The sequence below is a fragment of the Anopheles funestus genome, chromosome 2RL (genome assembly GCF_943734845.2).
Source record: "Anopheles funestus chromosome 2RL, idAnoFuneDA-416_04, whole genome shotgun sequence".
Taxonomy (NCBI): Eukaryota; Metazoa; Arthropoda; class Insecta; order Diptera; family Culicidae; genus Anopheles; species Anopheles funestus.
The window spans coordinates 19193170-19210905 of NC_064598.1; the positions used below are offsets into that span (position 1 = coordinate 19193170).

Genomic DNA, 17736 nt, shown 5'->3' on the forward strand with positions numbered 1-17736 from the left:
TGTTCTTGTTCTTGTTCTTGTTCTTGTTCTTGTTCTTGTTCTTGTTCTTGTTCTTGTTCTTGTTCTTGTTCTTGTTCTTGTTCTTGTTCTTGTTCTTGTTCTTGTTCTTGTTCTTGTTCTTGTTCTTGTTCTTGTTCTTGTTCTTGTTCTTGTTCTTGTTCTTGTTCTTGTTCTTGATCTTGTTCTTGTTCTTGTTCTTGTTCTTGTTCTTGTTCTTGTTCTTGTTCTTGTTCTTGTTCTTGTTCTTGTTCTTGTTCTTGTTCTTGTTCTTGTTCTTGTTCTTGTTCTTGTTCTTGTTCTTGTTCTTGTTCTTGTTCTTGTTCTTGTTCTTGTTCTTGTTCTTGTTCTTGTTCTTGTTCTTGTTCTTGTTCTTGTTCTTGTTCTTGTTCTTGTTCTTGTTCTTGTTCTTGTTCTTGTTCTTGTTCTTGTTCTTGTTCTTGTTCTTGTTCTTGTTCTTGTTCTTGTTCTTGTTCTTGTTCTTGTTCTTGTTCTTGTTCTTGTTCTTGTTCTTGTTCTTGTTCTTGTTCTTGTTCTTGTTCTTGTTCTTGTTCTTGTTCTTGTTCTTGTTCTTGTTCTTGTTCTTGTTCTTGTTCTTGTTCTTGTTCTTGTTCTTGTTCTTGTTCTTGTTCTTGTTCTTGTTTTTACTGTTGTTTTTGTTTCTGTTGTTTTTGTTGCTGTTGTTTTAGAATAATAAGAGTTCAGTCGTATAATGTGAAAAATGGAATATGTTGGATTGTGTTTCTTTTAATATGCTCAAGAACGCCATTTTATTGTAGTATTTAAGTATTTTAGTATTTAAGTATTTAAGTATTGGGCGCCTCCATCGGATGATGGTCGTTGTGATGGTTTTTCGACAAACTGTCAGCTTCTTTGGCACTGACGGGCTTAAAATGTTTCCTAGTATTTTAACATATTTTAAATTAATTTTTTTCACAAACTCATATTAATTTAATACAATTTGAGATATGAGAAATAAACAAAAAACTGCAGGCAACCTATTATTGCATGCTTTCCTTAGAATATAGAATGATTCGTAAATTGATTTATATTAAAAAAAACCCTTTTTTTTGTCCAAATTCTATGCAAACTCAGTTCAATTAAACCGCGCAGGGATAAATAATCAACAACCGTGGCTAACGGTCTACAATAACATTATTCCCTAGCAAAAACATGCCCATTTCATCTGCACATGTGTGTAATACGAATCTAATCAAAATTAAACAATTCAAATCAAGCTTCCTCGGTGCGTAGGAAGGCAAAAGGAAGGATGAAAGGGAGGTTGTGTTGTAGTGTGTAATAATGGAAAGCTTTCGCAAATTTTCCCAAAACACAAACACAATCCGGCTCATATTATTGAAGGTCCTCTCCCTTTTATCCGCTATTCAACACGGTGTGCCACACATTTAATCCAATAAAATGCACCAAATTACCAAAAACCATGTCACCTATCGCGTACAAGCATCTACAATCGATTACGCCGTTTAAAACAAAAAAAACAGCTCGAACGCCCTCTCGAAAGGGAGACAACCATTCCACTGCCACATCACCCACCGTTACCCGATTCCCCGAGTTGGCAAATAATGGTTTTATTGGACCGATTATTATGTGGGTGCATTGACACAAGTCAAATCTGTCCTAATGGGTATGAGCTTGGGCTTGGAACACTGGTTGCAAAATCGTTCCATTTTTAGGTGGTTGATTACTTCTTTTTTCTCTCTCTCTCCAGCCCCTTCCACATGGTGGCCACAAAAATGGCACATCTGTGACACGAATGGAAGGAAGGAAGTAGTACAAATGGGAGGAGGGAGAGTGTAATATACATCCATACACACGTACACGCATCCCATCCACTTTCAAACACAGACCCAGTGCTCATCCGACACGGCTGTCAGGCGGATTATTTTCACCGCCGTACCATCATCGGCAACCCGCACATGTAACTAACATTAGTTCGTATTGCCGGCGGGAAACAATCCGCTGGTTCGGCAACAGAAAACCACATTCCGGTGGGTAATATAACAGGTTGAAGGTTTTTCTACCATTTTTTTTTTAATGTTTTGAGTAAAACTCCACCACCACCATTGTCCTCTCACCGAAATAGTTGAAAAGCATCCATCCGTCCAATGGGGTGAGTTTTTTTTTGTTTGTTGCCGGTTTGGGGTGAGTTACATAAAAAGTTAATTACTTTTCGCGACCTCACTACCAAGCGCGCGACTCCTTATGATAGTGTGATGAGTGGTTTTGTAGGTCGGTGTGAGTGTATTAGGTGGGAACAATGGTTACCCCGTCAAGCTGCAAAACCAGGTTGGTGGGAAATTCGTGTCTAACACGCCTCTGGAACGTCAGTAATCGTTAGGGCCACCGCCACCGCCCATAAGGAAGAATTAAGAACACCTCCAACAGACTAACCTGGCGACGTGTCTTTTGGGTTGGGTTTTTCCGTAAGGTGGCAATATTCCCAGCCCAATTTGAGACGGAGCAAGGCGTCCCTGTACCTTCCGGTTGCTTCTCTTGTTCCGGAATCGACAATGTGGCTTCGATACCAATGAACCGAACGTGCGAAGCCGTGCGTTGAATGGGCTCAGTTAGGATAGATGCGGATCATCGTGTCGAAGCCGAAAGTATTTTCGGTTTTTTTTTTGTTCAACCATGGTATGGAAAACCTTCAAGTGTGTGTATGTGTGTGGTATAGTGTCCAATGTATTGGGAACATTCTCGATCGAACTCACCACCCGAGTATGTCCCGCGTGTGACGTTAGGTTTTAATTTCCGCCGCCACTGTGTCACTTCGATACGCACCACGGTGAAACGTGTACGTGAATCGGGCCACAGGAAAGCAATTTTTATGGGAAAACTTATCCCACCCATGCACTTTGTTGGGGAATCGCGCTGAGGAATCGCACCAAACGTCTTCATTGTGGTGGATAATTAATTTGTGCTCAAGTGGAAGTGGTGTGTGTGTGTGTGTAAAAGAGCAAAAAAGTTGGTGGCTGTGACATCCAATCCAGAGAACCAGAGGTGATATGATCGTGGATCGAAAACTCCACACTTCGTATTCGGGCAAGCATTGACGGTGTGGCACATTCCACTGTCATACCCAAAACCTTCCCCGGCACAAAACGAGCCCGGGTGTCACGGTAGCGAATTATCCCGGAACAAGCAGCAACCTCGTGGAAGCTAACTTTAACGTAATAAAACACACCGACAAACAGCACACTACTAATTAGTTCAAACCCGTTTCGTGGTTCAACCACCGTACGACTTCCGTGTCCAACGAGCAGCTACTATAACCTCGTCGGCAGCACACAATCTACGTGCCACGGTTGCAGAAGCACCGCATCAAGACCGCCTTTCGGTTCCCAGGAAAAGGGAGGCACAAACACTTTAGCGCCTGTTTCCCTTCCCCGTGTTTGCATCCTGTGTGCACATGCACTCGGTGGATACGGGAACTCCAAACTTCAAACCCAAAGCGACCCGCCGCGTGTATGTGTGATAGCATTTTCCGAGAAAAAGACTGAGATTTTTCATATTGAACAGTTTCGCGGCTTCGGTAAACTGGACTCCGGGAATCAAACCGCAACACATTACGTGGTGTGAACAAACCCCGGGTGGTGAGAGACTGGGTGTAAAGTTAAGCAGCGACCACGTCTGAATATTTGAGACCTCCTCCCTTACAAAACCCCTTAAACTCCCCTATCGACGGAGAGTGTACGGCGTTAAGATAGTGTGTAATTACAACATCAACAACTCGGCGTACTCGATCAGTTCCTGCAGCACCCATACAGTTGCTCGCTTTTGTTTGTTGGACACCGGCAGCCGTGATCCTTTCACTTGCATTTGTGCACACCGTCGTTACAACGAGCTTCGTGTCGCAGTTCCAGCGTCAGCTGGTTCCCAAAAAACCGACGAATCCGTGCGTACCACCAGCGAGTTGCTTAAAATTCTGGCAATGATCTTTGGTGATTTAGTATGCTGCGTGCATTTTGTGGTTCTGTTGCAAAGCTGCATTGGCACACTGGTGACGGCACCTCCCACGGATGCTCTCGTGCCAGCACCACTCGTACGGCAACCACCGGGATCAGCACCACCACCAGCATCAGCAGGCGGAATTCCACCGACAAACCGTAGCGGACGGTACACGGATACGTTACCCGGAGGTGAGTAAGTGTCGGCAGGCGTTTGTAGGTGAGTAGCTTAATGCTTGGTGTGGTAGCAGACGAACACGCACCCCACGGGAACGTGATCCTTTATCCTTTTTTTTTGTTTTTGGTTGGAAGGGCCATTGTTGTTTCGTTACTTTTTTCCGTATTTCGCTTCAAGTGAGACACCCTGGCAGTTCGGAGTACTCGGAGGCGGATGGCATGCCTGCACGTACATCTTGGACACAGTGTGGATACGTGAGCACCCGTTTAATACCCGTTGCTGTGTGCTTCATTAGTAGACTCACGGCAAGGAGGAGGACATATGGGAGGAGTAGTAGAGAAAAAAATGGTTTCAAAATTTTAAACCGAAACAAAGCAAGAAAAAAATATTGTTGCAAGTGCGAACGTACAGCAGTGCATTATGGCACAGAAGAAGCTGTTTATAATGTCGGTGACAGTGGTCACATGTTTTCTCCGCAGTCATATGTTTGGCAGAAGTATGTTGTATATGCTGCATTGAGTGTTTGTGTTTGAAAGTTTAAAATTTTTGCTTCGATGCTTGCGAAAGGCTTGAAGTACTTTTTTACCAATTAGTTTTATCCGAAAGTTATTAATTAGGGAGTTTGGTAGACTGAGGAGCACTTGACAGATGCATAAACTAATAATGAGAAGTGTCTGAAATTAAAGATAAAACTTGTTTTTATAAAAGTGTTAATTAAAAGTATCTCGAATGGAAAACATGGAGAGATGGATCTCTACCCGGGATACTCGAAGGTACTGATGCCATATAAGTTGAACAAATGTTCCAGTTTTCGTTCCCTTAAAAATCCTACAACATTAAAGTTGAAAAAATATACCCCTTTAACTCGACTTAATCTCTCACGGTCGTCGTCTTTGATTTCAAATCAATTCAGCACTACCGTTGAACAACCTTGAAAGTTTTCCCAATTAATTTTTGATCGTCTAAAATACTCAAACCTTATAATTTATTCATCTCAAACAAATTAACATCGCAAAATTTAAACATCAAACAAAATTAAGAGATGTTAGAGAAGGTGTGAAACAGGAGATATTTATTGATTAAACTTTAAACTGACAGAGAAACGAGTTTTTCGATACATTTTGCTTTACAATCTCGTAATCATTTTTAATGAGATGGAATTTTAACGGAACAACTTTCGTTTTGCACAGATCGTGCTGCTTTTCTTTCGGTCGTCATTCTGTCTCCAGTACTTGATAATTAATGGAAATCACTGCTCGTCACAAAATGGACCCGGTGACCCATCACTTTACCTTGGCGATAATTAATTCATTCGATTAAAACTCCCAAACGACGGGGTTGTCGACGATCCATTGTACGATCGATTGACTTTTTTGGTACGGTACGAAAAAAAAAGCTAGAAAGGATATTGGTACGTTTCGGTGGGATTAAATTTGTGTCCCTCCGCTCTTCATGTGTGGAAAACTAGGTACAATTTCACCAGATTTCCGAATCTGGTCACCACAGCACAATGTGGCAACGGATCAACGGACGGAAACTCAAAATCACATCCTTTACGACGTTCACTTTATGCTTCTTCTCTCTCTCTTTCTGTCTCTCTCTCTCTCTGTCTGTGTTATTTCATGCTTATACCTCCTGGACTCTACACAATCGTGGACCGACCAATCGAATTGTGTCTCGAACTATATCGGGACATCATACGTACGCCTTGGCCGGGACAGAGCTGAACGAGTATTGTAGAACAACACAGGACTGCCGACAGTATGCACATGTTTGTGACACCCGCAAGCAAACGTGCGACTGTGCCGAAGGATACCGACCGGACGAGACGAATCGCATCTGCCACGGGGGTGAGTAAAGTCCGGACACCCGGACACGGGGGCAGCAGTAGTACCGAAATAAGTGAATTTTCGTTTTCACACTTCACTCACCCGGTCCAACGCAAACGGCCATTTCCGATGGTTCGTCAGTCATCTTCAGCATATGCTCTAGCAGCTAGTTGAGACCATTTGGAGATTCACCGAATCGTTGTCCCCGAGTACGATGAGCGGAAGGAATAGGGTGCATGATTGAGACCATTGTATCTTAATACCAACACGCACCGAAAAGGCAAATGCCGGCCAGACGCTCGACCTAGTAAACCTAGACGTTTGGGAAGGATGTGGCACCAGCAACACCAAAACTGTCCATAACGTCTCTATTTTGTACCGAAAGCTTCAGTCTCATTCCCTTCCTTCTTTCCCTGCTTTTTCCGAAATGTCTACGGATGTGTCAATTTCCTTCCTACGCCTGGACACATCATCGATGTGTGTGTGTCTTGTTGTTCTCGTATCGTACGTCAGGAAGCAAATAAGTACGACACCGGCCTGAGAAATAGTAGTTGCCATAGACGCACTTTTGCAATAAATTTCACCATCAAACTGAGAGAGCGAAGTTTAATATTCATCGCATACAATTCCGGGCTACATTTGTTTATCGTTTTGCGGGTATGATTTTCCCAAAACAAACGAGCAGGGAAAAATGAATAGATCTACTACCGTTGAGGAAATCCTCAAAAAACGTACAACTCTATGTCATGTTTTTCCTCCACCCACTCGTCTCGATCTTCAGCTCAACCGATCTGTCAAGCGTCGATCGACACGGATAAGGTGTTCGAACATACGAAAAGTGTATTTAAATTGCATTATTTGGTTTGTTCGTTGTGCTAATGGTGCTTTTGTCCTCGGTCCGTGTGATGCACCTTTACCGTACCGATTGTCTTTCAGACCATCTACTCAGGATGTTTTGCCGTTTTGCATGTTTTACGGGCGGGCGGGGATATATTTCTTCCTTCAAACACCGAACGAAGTATCAAACAAATTGAATGCTCATCCTAACAAGACTTCCCCTGGCTTTGGCTTATCGGCGGAGAAAGATTGCTTCGTTGCCACTTGCAGGCACAAGCGGGGACAACCATTCTGTGCAAAGGCATGCAACACAGCAAAGACACACGCACGATGCCGTGCGAACAAAGGGCAACGAACTGCTCCGAACGGTAATCCGGTTCTTCGAGAAAATGGAGCTTCAAACTAACAAACCAAACGGGAGAAGAAAAAAACGTGAAAAAGGTTTCAGCAAAACAAAATCGACTAATCGGTGCAGCACATTTGCACAACGGTTTCAGCTTTCGATTCTCGCTTCCCAAACCGGCTTAGTGCTTAGCGCTAAGATGCAAAACGGGAAGGAATTCGTTCGCTCGTTTGTTGCACTTTGTTTTGTTCGGCCTGTTCGTCTACTCACTGCATTTGTGTGTCTGTAGATCCCGAAAAAAAACCGACCAGAGTGAGGAGGAAAAATAGTCGGCCATAATCGAATTTGCTGACTGAGCGTCGTTCTTCCCCAGTTTCCATTTTCCTCCGGAAAAAACCCGGATAGTTTTCCCGGATGATTGGCTCTTTGATTGGTTGCCAGCATTTTTGCCTTACTCGAGCATTATAAAGTGCACTAAAGTGCACACTCTTCCACATGAAACACGATTTGTTTCTACAGTGTGTGAGTTGAAAGAAGCGTTGTGCGTCTTTTTCTTGTTTGTGCGAACGTATGCAAAAAAAAGCGTCTTATCATTTGTTTGCGATCTTCAGGCATTGAGTGCATGTTGCATGCACTACTAACGCACCCGGGCGATGGTGGCACATCTCTTCGCGTAAAGCGGAGGTTTTTGTTTGCCTGACCCATAATAGCATGCAATAGCTGGGAGGGCAAATATTTGGGGGAAATTGGATCTTGATCTTGATGCGCTGGCAACATCAAGATAAAGGTGCACGTTTAATGCGATGTGAATCCAGCTTTTTTTTTTGGTTGGTTTAGAGAATGGTTTGGAAGAAGCGGAACAAACCCGTTTACGGTAAGAGGCTTTTACTGGGAACATCGGAGATGGTCGTTTATTTTCTGCTACTTGCACAGTATTTCTTCATCTTTCTGTGGAGCAGCTTTTTTTTAAACACGATTTTTAGCTTACAATCAACCTTCTTTGTTGCACTAAATTATGTCCCCCGAAAAATCTGCTCTCTTTTCATTCAATCAATAATTACGATGGTAATACAAACGCTCTGTCTCTGTAGCCGTGGGACGCCGATGTTTGTACGATAGTCACTGCATCACGAACGCTTACTGCAAGGGACAAATGATCTGTACGTGCAAGCGTGAATACGGATTCCTCACCGATGATAACTGGTCATGTCAAGGTAATTTATCACCTCACTATTACGTGCATTATGTACGTCCTGGGAAAACGGAATTGAACCAAACTGCTTCAAGGAAAAACTGGAAGCATTCTTAAGTATTTTCTTTTTGTTCTTTATCTTTTCTTCTCTCCCCATCCCTCAACTGGACACTCAAACCAACAGCATCAGCCGCAAGACGAACAGTTCCCATCAGCCTCGGAGTGGTAATTCTTGGCGCAAAGCTTACGCTTCCGTTGCTGGCAGTTTCAACGTTGACCACATGGTGGTCCGTTGCTAGAATGCGCCCAACATTGCTGTGGGAATAAATTCATTTATCGTAAGATTTAATTAAAACCCGAAGAAAAGAAGAGCCAAGTGCCGCCGTAGGGTTCGGGTAAAGGGTCTCATGCCATCGTCTCGTATTTATCGTTAAATATTTTCAGATGCACTGCTGCAATGCACCTGTTTCTGGCCGTGCACCAACCTTTATATACAATAGACTTCCACTTCGCCCCTTCAAGAAACCATAAGATTCAATCCATATCTGTACAAGTTGTTTTCCAACAAGATGTTCTAGCTGTATTACGGAGGCGAGGAATATAAATGAAAAAGTACTTTTAAAAAAAAGAGTTGAAACTCATCGAATTGGAGTTCCTTGCCTTCCGTTTTTTGCCAACCGATAAATCTGCATTCTACCCCGATATCGGACCCCGTAACGGAACACGTACTCCAGAAAGCATCCAAACAATATCGACACCGGAAGAAAGGTTCGACGAGGCCAACGAGGTTCCAGAAATGAAGGCATCAGCTGTCGATGTAAAATCGAAATAAGATTAGTTTATTCGTGAAGTGCATTCTCATTTCTCTTTCTTCAGCAGAATCCAATAAAGTGAACTACCGCATTGTAGCGGATGTAGCGGGAAGTTTGGGAAGGAGTTCTGCCCAACCATGCGGATGTGATGCCATTCTGCTCAAGAGGAACACTCGGGAAGGCAGGAAGAAGAAGAAGAGGGAGAAAAAAAACCCCAAGAAAACGAAGAAACGCATACACTTCACCAACAAGGATGGCAGGAGGAGAAGAGTGGCGTAGTGGCATTTGCAAGTTGAGTTCCGAGAGTTCCGCAGCATACTGGAGAATAAATATTCTCCTTTTGCTTACAAATAAATGTCGAATTTTGGGATGGCGAGATGTGTTTGTTTGCTTCGGCAGAACAAATGTTGAGTGAACGTGTCCGGGCGCGCACTTTCTTTGCATTTTGCCTTCCGATAAAGGGGGGCGGAGAAAAATGGAGAACCACCCGGTTTCTCCACAAACAAATGGGAGTCGCGTAGCGAACGAATCTAACAGCCAGGAGGAGGTTTGTGGAAATTTTTTCAATTCCTTCCCGCCCCCGCTCATAGTTCTTCACGTGTTGCGGAGACACGATGGTAAAATTGTTTTTCCGTTATGCCAATATTATTTCACATGCTAATAATGGTTAAATATGAAAAGATTCTTTATCAAACAGCGTGTGTGTGCGTTTGTGTTTAAGTAAAACAAATAAAAAGTTGATTAAAATTCATAAGTACGTATAAGCAAATAAAGGTCAATCTGTTATCCATATAGTACACGATTATTGGGGTTTGATGTATTCATTTAGAAATAAGCAAACAAAACGCGAGCAATTATTTATCCTAAATTTTCCTGAATTATTAACCTCCGCACACAAAGGTGATGTTGGGAAATCGTTTTTTTTTTCGCTTTTCTTCTGCACAGTTGCATACTATTTTACCTGTCATTTGTACAGTAAACATCATTGATAAGTGTAATAATAATATCACCACCGCTTATGATTTCAGTAGCGATCAAACGAAGCCAAAAGCGGTGCATTGCCTTTGGTCGATCCACTCGGTCGGTGATACACATGTTTGGAATTGCACTGCCGCAACAAATGTCCGACGAGTGCTAATGATTGCTAATTTATACAGTACGCGCTGTATCTGGTGTCACACTCTGGCGTGAAATTGATACCCCACCGATCCCCTATTGAAAATAATGAAAAAAACCCTCTCTCTCTCTGATTGAAGGTACAGACGGGTGCCATTGCTCTGGAAGCCATACTAAGGGCAACAACTGTTCTGCAACAAAAAAAAGGAGAGGAAAAGTTATGACCCAAAAGGAGGTGAAAGCGTGGAAATGGTGATCGAAACGACAACACAAATTAGCGCGCAATATTGAAATAATATAAATTTCAATAATTAATTTTATTTATAAATTCACTTAAAAACCAAAATCAATTATGCTCATTTCCAGGTTGGTACGGAACCTTGTCCGGGCTACCGGACCAGGGGCCGGTATACGTTTTTATTTACCAAACAGCAAAGTACACATGCTATATCATTTCAACGGTGGCTGGGAAACTGTTCGCTTGTATTGGAAAAGCTACAACTATGTGTAGGTGTATCGATAAAAAGTGCATTTCATGTGTGTTCATTCCACTAAAGCAGGTGCTAAAGGGGTCCTGCCCACCTCTACCGTAGGAGGTGAGAAAGCAAAAAAAAAGCGAGAAATAAAGAAAGAAAAATCCCACACACCACGATCAAGTGAAAACATAATTCCAATAAATGTTAATTGATGCCAAATTTTATTTACGATTTCGGACGTGGTGCAAACGTACACTGCACCTGGATGCTGGGTACGGTGTATATAATGGTGCCGGCAAATTATGTGTCCATGGCACGCAACTGGCGCCATTGTTGAAGTAATTCGATTTGTGCGTTTGCATCGGTTGCATTCGAGTGGTTGGATGTAAGAATTTGCGGGGACAATTGTAATTGATATGAAGCAATGTATGTTATTACTGGGTTTTCCTTTTTTTCTTAATTCAATGCAGTAAATTTTTTAGTTTAAATGCTGTACTTACTGCAGCTCCAAAATGTTCTAAAAAATCAGCAAAATAGCAACGGAAAATAAACAACATTTTCAAATTCAAGGTTGTATCAACACAACATTTGAAGACATCAACACCCCAACATAACTACCAAGTAAACCGATGGGCCGGTTGCCTAGACGTAACTAGGACACGGACCCGGTTACTATGGACGCCAATGCTTGGATTGTTTTATTTGATGCGTTCAAATGCCTACCGTTAAAGGTGAGCAAATTTTCTCATTTTCATTCGAGAAGTGCTGTGAGTTGGAACACATTTCAATTGTTCACGTTAACTTCCATACGAAACGTAAAAGATTTCCAATCAATTTTTGCTACCGAATACAAGTGATTGAAGTTTAACTGTGTTATTGTGTGTGCAAAAGATGGATTTCCGTGCCATCTGGATACGGGACCGGTTGTGCAAGATATTGGGCGTTTTCGAACCACGCTACATTGACACGGTGCTGAACGAGCTGTACGATGAGCTGGTCGCCTTTCTGGACGATTCCGTCACCGATCAGCGGGACGACCATAAGCGCATCCTGTTCGCGTACCGTACATTTTACGAGCGGCTTATCGAGGAAAAGGTGACCGCATTCGAACCAGGTACGGAACGGCGTAGAAGGATTGGTGTGAAAATTTCCCCGTTCTTCAATTTTAAACATACAATTTTTTTGCTCTCGATTTTATAACCTCTTTTCTTTCTTCCTTTTTTTTCGGTCCATCCGAAACGCACCGAAACTGTGGGGCACCCCAAAAATGTTTGATCATAAATCTAACACACCCCGTACCCTCGGGGAACCCCGGTTCCGGACACAAAACCACCGGCACCACCAACGATGAATGATGGTTGGCGATCCCTACAAATATTATATGCATGTAAAACATGGCAATCATCAAACATACCCTGCCTGCTTGGACCGACTTTTGTTCGGGGTTGTGATTAAAAATACGGGCTATGCAGCGACGGCGGGACCCTCACAGCCGGGCACAGCGGATCCACCGGAACAGACGCAGAAGGAGAAGAAAGGCAAAAAGGTTAAAGGTGGGTAATTTTTCCTATCAGCTTTCCGTGGTCCGTGGGAGGAGGAGGAGGTGCGTCACCAGAAAACCTCCCAAACATCGTAAACCTCTTCTGCCGTATGGATGGGTCATTGTAACAATCTCTTATCAATGTTCTTCCTACTGCAGTTTTGCAGGCAAACATTCATATGAGTAATAGCCACACTCATACTTCCTGTGTCCTTACAAAAAAAAACTACTCTCGATAGATGGAACCCTTTCTCCAGCAGTAGTAGCAGCAAGACCACCATCTTGAACAGGCTCTAGAATAGTTCTACAGGAATTGCTCACTCCTCATCCCCATTGGTTCGTTTATATTCTCGAATGGATTTATAGTTTCGGGCGGCCCCAGAGATCGAGCCTTCAACTCTATAAGTCTCGGCAAAACCGGTGAAATTATGACACTTTCATCTAGTCGGGCCGTAAATTACCGATGTCATTCGATTCGGCTGGCCTTGCTTCTGCTGCCCGGACACACACATACCGCGTTCATTCGACGGTCCCCCTGAAGTTTTGACACTCCACTCCATCCTCAGGCTTTTGCTCTTCCCGCATAAAGGTGAGAGATATCACCGCGGTGAACATTTTCCCGTTGCAAAGAAGAAATGAAGGAGAGAAAAAACATTGTTAGAACTAAGTTTCTGGCCCGGTTTGGCTAATCGATGAACGGGTTAGGGGAGCAGCAAAAAAGACCAGTTTCACAAGTCACCTTTTGTCGTCCTTTCCTGTCTGGGAATACTGTTTTTGTTAGGTTATTTTCTTGAAATAGCATTCTTTCACCACTTTTGAATCACTTTTTTTAAAAGTCTCCTCTTGTTGGACATTTTCATTTTACTTCACAATTCCCAAAAGGTCTATCGGGTGGATCTGGTTGAGACACCTTTCGGAACCAAAAAGTTTTCTCTCTCTCGTTGTACCGAACTTCTTCAATTTCTTTTTCTCAGTTTTTTTTCTCCGGTCTTTTCCCTTTGTTCCGGTACTATGCAAACTTCCGGCTTAAGCTTGGGTCGCTAGTTTTGTGCTCCATCTTTTCGTTTTTTTCTGCACAGGTGTTCGTCAGTTGCCGAATTCTGCCATCATTGTTTCATCACATAAATTTTCGGTAGATCCTCTCGTGCGAAAAATGACTTTTGGAGTACGTTATGAATGCATGATTTCCTCCAGAGCTTGGGAGCGGGGAACGTTCTTCAACTCGTGCTAGTATCTGTCCTGGACTGACTGGAAAGAAGTGAACAGGTTTTGCATGCTTTACGATTTCACGACTCTTTCCACGGTGGGATTTAGATTATGCATCTTATCTGCATTTTTGCAGACATTTCGTTAGTTTTGTTCGCTAAGAAAGTATGCCATTTTGATGTGGCTTAATGACTTACTACCGGCCCCAGTACGAGATCGTTCAATCTTGGTGGATTTCAAATAGTTTTTAATTAATTTTAAGAATGAAACCGTGTCTCCGTTGGGCTTAATTTTGGTAGTTATAAAGTTCACACAAATGAGGTTTATAATTAAAATTAATCCTCATCTCAATAATCAATTTGAATGCCCATTAGAAAGGATATTTCGTTCAATATCGGTTTGAAGTAGTTTTGGATGAATTGCAATCAGATTCATGAATTCATTTGAACAGAATGAATGACTCAAATTCTTCATTCTGATTCTGATTCATGAATCTTAACACATCCCGAGGTAGTTCGGTTGTATGTTAAAGAAAAGAAGAACTTATTAGAAAGCAAACATCAATTGAAATTGTCTTCAAAATCGAATGTTTGCTATACTTGGAGTGAGTTTTCTTCTTGTTGAATCTTTGAGGATTCGTAAATCTTTGAGGATTCATGAATCTAAGAGGATTTATAAATTTGTTGAGAGTCAACTCCCGATTTGAATGATTCTTCACTGAAGATTGATATGAATGACTCTTTTAGTTCGGAATTCACTGCATTTGTCTACCAGTAAATAATATTTATTTCTTTTTACCATTTCAAAGCTATATCACTCTAGAATTGTCAACTTGAACTCAAAATGATTTCCATTAATGTATATTGCTGCATTTTTCTTTGAATCCCCTCCCTTTTACGTGTATTGTTTTCCAGCAAAAGGACTGGCAAAGATGGTGATGGAAAATCATTGTGAAAACACAATAACACGCACCAGTACGGGATAAACTCTGACTACGAGGAAATGAATACGGATGTGAGCATGGCTGCCTTTCATATCCTGCAGGCAACACGTTCGGGAAGGTTAATTTGATTTATTTATGTTTTTCTTCCGATCGTTCGAATGGTCTCCCCACCACCTTCAGCTCCTCCAACACGACATCTCCCGCCAGCGGGTGTTTGAGGTGTTACGCTGTAAATTTGTACTACAACTCCAACACTGTCGAAGCCATGCTGACACGACTTCGGTCACTATTAGTCGACTTACCCTGGTCGATACAGTCGATAGAGAGCGTCGTGCGCAAACATTGTGGGTTCATCACGTTGCTGTGCAGGGCACAACGTCGTCGTCGTCGTCGTCCCTTACGTGTTGTTATTGTCTCCCAAACACGGGTGCCGGGACAGCATCCGGAAAGTGTTGCAGTGAATGCGCCAATATTAATAGCATTATTGTGTCGCTATGGGGTATTGCAAAAATGTGCCACCATACCAGTGGCACTGTGTAGCAACTTCAAGCCTGATTGGTGCGAGCTCCATCGAACCGAACCCTCATTGAACTGTTGGGGCCACTTGCTTGCTACGTCGCAAAAGCGTTCGAGTACGTTGGTGTGTACGCTTCGACGAAACTTGCAACGGTTGAAAGTTGCTGCCAGTGACTCGCTTTCTTAATTATAACATTTTACATGCTTTTGCAAACCTGAACCTGAATTGTTCACAAGACAATATTTACCTTCGCTACACAAAATACGCCAATTTGTTCACTATCTTTCACCCGGTTCTAGGTCCGGCAGACGATGCGGATGATGGCAGTAAGTGTATAACCATTGGGGGAAATATGTTGATATTACTTAATGCACTTATTTTGCACCTGATTGAGTTGTGCACCGTTGCATTGCATCATGTAGAGTTGTGTTGTTTATTTATTTTAGTAAAATTTGTTCCGCATGACTCGTAGTTGCTGTGAGGACAGCTGTAAAGCAAACATATTTCTCTATAACGTCTCCATTTATTACCCCACAGGCAAGAAAAAGGGAAAACCAAAGAAAGGAAAAAAAGGAGGTACGTATCGGTTAACTAAACTAACGAACAAAAAAAGAAATATGAATAGTAAAATTGTGCAACAAAAAAAATGGTGCGGTGTGGTGCATGAAGAACAACAATGTGCAATTATTCCACACAACGACGTGCAAAACATCCACCGATAGCAATTAGTCCTTTGTTGATTTGCTCACCATCGCCGACTGTGCTGGGGGAGCATCGTCAACGTCGTCAACGTCGTCAACGTTCTAATTAAAAAATCCTTCTTGTTTTTCCCCGCCCATCTTACCATCGCGAAACAACTTTTCTAATTAGACGCTGACCATGAGATTACTGGAGATGCCGGATTCCTTGGGGCTAGCAACGATAATGAGCTGGTTGAAGTTACAGTAAGTTTAACGGCGTTGGTGCCACTGATGATGGCGTTAAAACGGGCATCTTGACCAACACCGTCGCGTGCCCGTGGGTGGTGGAGGGGTGGGGGCGGTGATATTTGCTACATTGTACGCTAATGGAAAAGTAATGTCCGTTGTTTGCTTTTGTACACACGCTAGAAAATTGTGCCGACATCGATCAAAACACCAATCGTTCACATTTGCTTTGGCATCATACCGGAGGAGAAAATTGATCCCAACATACGCTACGTGTATATGGTCCGGCGGTTATGCACACCGATCGGTATGTTAAGTAGTTTTGCTGTTGATGGATTCTCCTCAATCTCAATAATCATATCCAACACATTACTTGCCACAGGATCATTCCAAAATCTGGAGGACTGTATTGCGGAAATGCCACGCAAAGTGATCGTCGGTTGCATTAGGGGCAACTTGATACACAACGCGAAGGAAATGCTGGAAAGAATTTACCGGCCCGGTGTTGAGTTTCAGTTTCACGAGCCGGACACGAAGCGCCCCAAGCCGGAAAAGAGCACCAGCGTGGACGAGGAAGAACCGGTGGACCGTTCCTCCAGCAGGGCAAGTGTCGGTTTGATTGACTATACCCGGCCGTCTGACTTTCGCATGAAAGCGATGCAGGCGAAAAAGATCACACCCAGCATGGCGTTGCGCGAAGAATCGGCCCTGGAGAATAGCAGCCGCCAATCGTTAGCCGATACGCCGAGCAGTGAATCGAACCTCACCCAAACGAAAGCATCCGAATCGACGACAGGCGATAGTGATGCGAAGTTTCCACCTCCACAAACTTCCTCCGAACGTTGGGACACACTGCTGGAGGAGTCGAAGGTAAAGGGACAGGTGGAACGGTGCAAACAACAACCAGCACCGAAATCTGCGCCCGAGGAGAGCCCCATGAAGCAGAATCTGGAGGTGAATCTGGAGAAATTTATCGACACACTGCAGTGGACGATTGATCATGTGGAGTGTGCGTTCGGGCTTCCAACGCAATACAATGCGCCTCATCAGGAGAACATTACCGTGGATGAGGATAAGTTTAAAATCAAGGTTGATATCGGGCGAACCGCGATTGAAGATTTAACTACGCTACAGCTGGAGGAAATCGTTGAAGGATGGTCTATCTACATTGGGAAGGTGTTGCGCGAGTCTAACGAGAAGGTAGAAGGGCATGTGTCATTCAATCAATTCTGGTAACCATAACAATGCTTTCTTCCTTCGTACAGGAACCAACCGACTGCACACCGATGGCGGAGTATAATCTGTGGATAGAGCGAGAACTACAGTTCAATTCTATCGTAGAACAATTAAAAGCTCCATTTGTGATTCAAGTGTTTGGTATGTTTTGTTAACGCGCTAGTTGCCAACGAATAGCAGATAGAAGTTATTTGTTAAAATTTCATTCTAGACGCCCTTAAAGATAATCAGAGCAACATTATGAACGCTTGGCCGGATCGGTTTCGCAAACTAAAGGAAGCCCTATGCTTGGCGCGGGAAAACGTCGAACACCTGGCCATGCTGCAAAGCTACCTTGAGGTAAGCGAGTCTGAGGGGATTGAACTCCATCCTCGGAAATGGCACAGTTTTCGCTATTATTATATTTCTATCACAAACATCCTCGTTAGAGCGAAAGTTAAGTTAAAACCCATGTCCAGCTTCGGCGCTGGGGTATGCAAACATCAACGGTAGGGAAAAATCACGCTCTAGAGACTGTCACTCACCGTTTTGTGTGCGAAATTTTCACCCAACAAAACATCAGCAAAAACCCCTTTTTCTACAATGATAATCATTATTTGCTGCCGTGCTGTCTAAACAAA

The 17736-nt window shown here is 43.0% G+C and overlaps 2 protein-coding genes across 2 annotated transcripts in view; both read left to right on the forward strand.

The window, feature by feature from the left end:
- Window positions 1-1071: 1071 nt before the first annotated feature.
- LOC125765217 (dynein axonemal heavy chain 10) overlaps window positions 1072-17736 on the forward strand; it is a 50712-nt gene continuing 34047 nt past the window's right edge. Inside the window, 8 exon segments of the mRNA XM_049430126.1 lie at window positions 1072-4157; window positions 5865-5993; window positions 8244-11862; window positions 15254-15280; window positions 15825-15898; window positions 16064-17080; window positions 17146-17257; window positions 17328-17455. Coding sequence (XP_049286083.1) covers window positions 11640-11862; window positions 15254-15280; window positions 15825-15898; window positions 16064-17080; window positions 17146-17257; window positions 17328-17455 — 1581 coding nt within the window. The 5' untranslated portion in view covers window positions 1072-4157; window positions 5865-5993; window positions 8244-11639.
- LOC125763137 (uncharacterized) lies at window positions 11867-16160 on the forward strand. Its single transcript, XM_049425977.1, has 2 exons — window positions 11867-12301; window positions 15492-16160. The coding sequence occupies exons 1-2, from the start codon at window positions 12100-12102 to the stop codon at window positions 15674-15676; spliced, it is 387 nt and encodes a 128-aa protein (XP_049281934.1). The 5' UTR covers window positions 11867-12099; the 3' UTR covers window positions 15677-16160.

Bases quoted from the DNA above. Each gene is read 5' to 3' on its own strand.
- LOC125763137 (XM_049425977.1), top strand. From the start codon at position 12,100: ATGATGGTTGGCGATCCCTACAAATATTATATGCATGTAAAACATGGC. The intron at 12,302-15,491 runs GTGGGTAATTTT...ATTACCCCACAG, and splicing joins GAAAGGCAAAAAGGTTAAAG to GCAAGAAAAAGGGAAAACCA.